At 41.3% G+C, this 6,172-nt stretch overlaps 1 protein-coding gene across 1 annotated transcript; it reads left to right on the top strand.

Annotated features, from left to right (window-relative positions):
* The first annotated feature begins 339 nt into the window (after positions 1-339).
* On the top strand, positions 340-5,155 carry LOC136438070 (lysozyme-like). The gene is made up of 4 exons (XM_066432741.1): positions 340-404; positions 2,626-2,873; positions 3,594-3,811; positions 4,446-5,155. Exons 2-4 carry the CDS (start codon positions 2,642-2,644, stop codon positions 4,488-4,490), a joined length of 495 nt encoding a protein of 164 aa, XP_066288838.1. The 5' UTR covers positions 340-404; positions 2,626-2,641; the 3' UTR covers positions 4,491-5,155.
* The last annotated feature ends 1,017 nt before the right edge of the window (positions 5,156-6,172 follow it).

Below are 6,172 nucleotides of genomic sequence, written 5' to 3'. Positions count from 1 at the left end.
GCTGGGAAAATTGTGGAAATTGGCCAAATAGAGTGAATGATATGCTAAGGGAGTCGGTTACGGAGAGAGGGTCCAATATGCCATCCTAGAGCGGCAAACTGTACCCCTATAGCAGACTAACTACTCTTGCATTTTGTTCTGTCCATTTGGCCAATTTCTATTCTTTTCAGCCGCCTGTGGAGCCTGGCAGAGGCTATATTTTAACATACTTTCCTATATGGGAAGCCGTCACTGTAGCATCTGCCCCCCCCCCCCACTACTGCCGCTAGTCACGTGATAAGTGACATTTTTCTGTAGTGACGTAATGTATCTACCATGTGACCTTGCGCAATCTATTTGAATAAAGAGGAAGTTGAACCCAGTTTCACTTCCTCATTCTACTCACTGTGTTCAGATCGGAGACGGTAAGGTTTCCTTCTTTATGTACATAGTGTGTCAGTATTTGTTCGAGCTCTTGACTTGTCTATACCTTTCAATCAATAATATTAGCTTTAATTCTCGGTTGACGCTAAACTCAGTGGCTTGTTGATATCGTTGAGTTAAGAATTGTGAGAAGCATGTAAACTCGACAATCCCAGAAAGCTCGATGAATGTATGCATACAATGAAATTAGTCATCAACTCGACCTTGGGTTATTGTGTAGGGACGTGTTTTGTGTACAACGTTTGATGGAATAATAGAGCTCTTCCTAAAGCCTTGTTTAGCAGGCTCTGTTTAGTTGCACATGTTTCCTATCCGTGTAAACGGTTGCTAGTTCTTGCAATGGACAGCAAAGACCATTTCGAAACCACCGCACGGCGGATCCGTATTTTTTTTTTACCGAAGTTAATCTATTATTATCTCCATGAAAAATGGAGATTTTGTTTGGGTGTGTCTGTCTGTCTGCGTGTTTGTATTTCCGGATGTTTGTAGTCAGCGTAACTCAAGAACCTCTGGATGGATTAAAGTGATATTTGGTATGTGGGTAGGTGTTGAGAAGTCAAAGCTCTGCAGCAAAACTTCTCCTTTTTAAAATATTTTGACCTGGACGTGCTATGGTTTTGATTTTTTGGTGGCAGGTAGCTTGTGATGTAAGGAAGAGGAGGTGTAGGTTTGGGCCCTTTAGCAGCTTGCTCTGGAACTGCAGTGGCGTTTTATTATGGATCTTTATCCTGGCTATTGCTAAATGTAGATACTTACTGAATGATGTCTGGCGCACTCCGATCAATTCTGCTTTGAGGTGAGGTAGCTTACATATGGCATTGTTTCACTGCCATTGAGCCGTAGATCGCCGGTAGGGGTCGCTTTTAAGGAAGTACTAGTGGTGATGTTGCTAGTTTCTGTTCCCCTTTTCTAAATTATTTGGTGGTTTCTGTTCCCCGTTTCTTCGTTTGAGTTCCTCTAATCACAGACCATTGTTTCGCTGACATCGAGCCGTAGATCGCCGATAGGGGTCCCTTTTAAGGAAGTGATGACGCTGCTGGTTTTCGTTCCCCTTTTGTTCATTTGGCAGTTTTTGTTCCCCTTTTCTTCCTTTGATTTCCTCTTAATCAGGGACCAACTCAAAATCAAAGGTCTTATACCTCCGTGAAATATGTAAAGTTTTGTTAAAGGAAACAAGAGTAATATTAGGGTCCGAAAAATCGGATTTTGAAAGTCAATTTAGTTAGCAATTTCTATACATGATTAGTTAAAACAACATTATCACAATGTATAGCAACGTCCATGATGCAAAAATACGCTGTCGTTGTGATGTGAGAACTCGCTGAAAATCGTGGCCGGAGTTTTTGTAGGCTCGTGAAACAAAGGTTTTGAAATCCTACAAGTATGAAGTTATTACGCAAATGTGCTAAACAATATTGTCACTACCGTAAGGATTTCAGCACTTTTTCATTTCCATTTCTTTGCCCTAATATTGCTTTGGTTGCCTTTAATGCCTTAATACCATAGCCGTCATGTATATGTTAGTGACACCCCCTCCAGTTATCTCTCATATAAGGGGTCAATATAAAATGTATTCGTCTGGCGTTCGGCCCACCAGTGTCCATGGACTGTAACACATTACTTTCGGGAAGAGGGTGACGGACAGTGATGCAGCAGTACTTGATGATACTGATAGGAGGCCCCAAATCGCCATTTCCTAAGGGACCTCAATATGTACCAACATACCAAAATCTTAAAAAATCCATCATAAGGTCCTTAAAGGAAACCCAAGCAATTTTAGGGCCCGGAAATTTTGAATTTGGAAAGTCTATTCATTTAGTCATTTCTATACATGATTAGTTCAAACGACACTATCACAATGTATAGCGACGGCCATCATGCAAAAATACGACGTCGCTGTGATGTGAGAACTCACTGAAAAGGGGATCATCGCATGGCATGTTTTTGCGCGGTCTTGAAATGCTCAAAGTATGAAGTTACTACGCAGATGTGCTAGAAAGTGTTAGTAAATGTCACTACCATAAAGATTTCAGCATTATTTATTTATATTTTTTGGCCCTAATATTGATTTGGTTGCCTTTAATTAAGTAATACATGTATGTGCGAAAACACAGAACAACAAAAATCAGTACCCCAGTCGGAGGTAAACCTCCTTCCCCTAGGTATAATATTCTAATAAATGTTTTGTCTGTGTCTTGCCAGAAAGACGAAGCCAACCATGACGAATGCTCCCATCACCCTGTTCGCGGCCCTCCTTGGCTGCCTGGCCGCAGTGAATGCTGGGTACGTTCCAGATGACTGTATGCACTGTATCTGTGTTGTGGAGACGGGATGCCATATGCCGGACCCCCTCTGTCACATGGACGTCGGCTCGCTGTCCTGTGGGCCCTTCCAGATGAAGAGGAACTATTGGCTAGACGCACGTCTCAAGGGAGGTCCACTCATGAATGGTATGATACGATATGGTAGCATACTGTAAATGCAGAAATGTTCGCGGTGGTTTAATGTTCGCGGTTTTCGCGGTAAGCTCTTCACCGCTTTCTTAAAACCACCGCGACAATTTTTTGCCCTTCTACCCCCTGCCTACTATTGTCTCAAATGCAAACTTAAAACCACCGCTCCATTTTCTTCCTACCGCTAGATTAAAACCACGCGAACTTCGATGCATTTAAAGTATGATATGATATGATATCTTATATGATATATAATCTTACAGGCTTATGCGAAGGTCACATGACTTTAAGCATGACTTATGTGTAGGGAAAATGACTTTAAGCATGGCTAAATGACCTCTTTCACTCCTGTCACAAAGAAATCAGTGTTCAGTATATCTTTTACATGGTCTATCTAGGTACCTAGGCAAATAGCCTACTATATCAGAAAAACACATCAGATTCTGAATAGAAAGACTTTTTTTACACAACAAAGAGATTTATTCCACCGACGTTTCGGTCACCATCTGTCACCTTCTTCAAGGCAATTCTGACTGATTCACATAGTAATGCAGCACAGTTGTCGCTGCTTATACATAATAATGAAATGCACTCCCAAACGCAAAGTATTTACATATGAACAATCACAGGGGACCGGATGGCATCACTATGCGGTCCCAAACGTACATCAGATTCTGTTCTACACATTTTAATGACTGCTGTTCTCTCAATTTGCAGACTGGCAAACATGCGCCGCATCTTGGACGTGCAGCGAGCAGGCCGTGAACGGTTACATGGAGCGGTACGCCGTCCTGTCCCGCCTGGGTCACAGCCCTACGTGTGAGGACTTTTCCCGCATCCATAACGGCGGACCCAACGGCTTCAAGAGTCCTGCAACTCTCGGCTATTGGGCACTGGTGAAGAAGTGTCTGACTGGTGGTCCCGAACTGAACAAGGTGGGTTGTTTAAGCCCCCCCCTCTCACTGGACCCTCGGCACGTTGGCGGCGTCGCTGCGTCCTGAAGTGGATTTGTGTTACCCTTGACTTTATACTGAAATCTCATTAAAAACGTACCAGCAAAGACAGCAAAACACACAAATCTTACAAATATATATATATTTTTTTTGTCGATGAAATTCGTTGAGTGCTTTGTCAATTGGATCAGCCGCAGCGATGTCGCCAGCGTGTTGCGGGTCTAGTGAGAGGGGGCTTTAGCAAGCTTTGAAGGCAGGTCCCATTCTAGAGAGGTGAGTTCAATGTAGGAAGAATGGAAGGGGATGTTTCTTTTGATCAACCAAAAATCATGAGAATCGTTTGTTTGTTTGTTTGTTTGTTTAAAGAACATGTGTATACTAATCGCCTTGGAGTCCTTTACATCATGCTCAAAAATAGAATACAATTTCATCTAACAAGTTACAATTGAATAACAATATTAAGCAAACCTATAATTGCTTACTAATACATGTAACATATGTATAACAATGAAAGCTAACAAAGGAAACACTGACGGGTAGCTTGTTCTTTGTTTTTATTGTTTATTGTTTACTCTTTGAATCCTAAAATTGAAACCTCTCATGTTGTTTTTTACAGGTTGATCTGGGGCAACTGGCCAAGAACCATACCAAGCTGGGCTGATAGCATGCAAGCTCGTGCCAAAACCCAAAGCCATGGCATCCAGCCAAGAACAAAGTTCACTACGCATAAATAAAGGCGTTGTAACACTAACCTTTCTGCTTGATTTAGCATACTATTAGATTTTCGAGCCGACAATTTAAAGACTAACCACGTTTCTCTGTTTGGTTTCGGATCACGAATCTAGACATTTTGTATGACCAGTGCTGTTACGTTATCCGGATCACGAATCTAGACATTTTATATCACCACCGCTGTTATCCGGATCACGAATCTAGACATTTTGTATCACCGGCGATGTTATCCGGATCACGAATCTAGACATTTTGAATTACCAGCGCTGTTATCCGGATCACGAATCTAGACATTTTGTATCACCGGCGATGTTTTCCGGATCACGAATCTAGACATTTTTAATTACCAGCGCTGTTATCCGGATGACGATTCTGTTATCCGGATCACGAATCTAGAGATTTTATATCATCACCGCTGTTATCCGGATCATAGAATCTAGATATTTTGTATCACCAGCGCTGTTATCCGGATCACGAATCTAGACATTTTGTATCACATGCGCTGTTACCGTTTAAAGAAATTTTGAAAGTCATGCATTGAACATGTTTGGAAGTAATCTCAGCTTTGTGCAATAAATCATGTTGTGAAATTAATACCGTTCCATCATTGGGTTTACATTTGTGTCTGTAAATGTGATGATATACTGATTCAATCTAAAAATAATTTAAATAAAAAGAGAAGAAAACAGCCTAAACGTACTAGGCGACTGGGTCACATGTATCTCCATGGTCGTGATTTTTTGCCAACAAGTTTATGCATAAATCATGCAAATAAGGTCCACATTAGCAGAACATACATTCCGTTTTATTTTCCTTTCGAAAAGCTACACACACCTCCGATATGACATCAATAGCATCTACGGCAGGGAAAAACTATAATACTATCAATTGAGCTACCACCCTATATCTACTTGGTTTTTTGGCAGAAGAAGAAAGGGAATGAAGAAGATGAAGAAAGAAAAACACGCCGGCAAACATTATATTTCCCCCATAACCTTTTCAGGGTATAGGTAGGAAAATATGATTAGACCGCCTAAACGTACTAGGCGACGTGGTCACGTGTACCTTCATGATTTTTTGCCAACTTTAAGAGGAAGTTGAGGATCATCCTGTTTTTCCTTCGTGCTTGCTGATATGTTGGGGAAAAAATAATATTTTTGCTCATTTCAGGTAGCATGTACTAGTAACATGAAATGCTCGGACTTGCTGACTAACAACAATGTTGCTATGGTATAGTATCGTTAAATAGAACCATATGGTTCTCATGTTACACGTACCATAAGACATACAATCACAGCTAGCAGGCCCTGTGGATGGCTGAAAAAGTAGTAGAAATTGGCCAAAGGGAGTGAATAGTACGCTAAGGGAGTCAGCTACGGAGAGAGGGTCGAATATAGCTACTAGAGGTCGCAAACTGTAACTTCCATAGCGGCTTAACTTCTCCTGCATGTTATTCGTCTATTTTACGATTTTTAGCGACCTGCCGTGGAGCCTGGTAAAGGCTAGGATAGGATGTTGAAGCATACGTTGAAGAATGCGAATGAGCTCGAGTGCTCCACGACTCCAAGGCTATGCTATTTTTTTTTTGGATAAGTACAATAATTCATTCTA

The sequence above is a fragment of the Branchiostoma lanceolatum genome, chromosome 7 (assembly GCF_035083965.1).
Source record: "Branchiostoma lanceolatum isolate klBraLanc5 chromosome 7, klBraLanc5.hap2, whole genome shotgun sequence".
Taxonomy (NCBI): domain Eukaryota; kingdom Metazoa; phylum Chordata; class Leptocardii; order Amphioxiformes; family Branchiostomatidae; genus Branchiostoma; species Branchiostoma lanceolatum.
The sequence above is the reverse complement of the archived record's forward strand: the minus strand, read 5'-3'. Positions and strand labels throughout refer to the sequence as shown.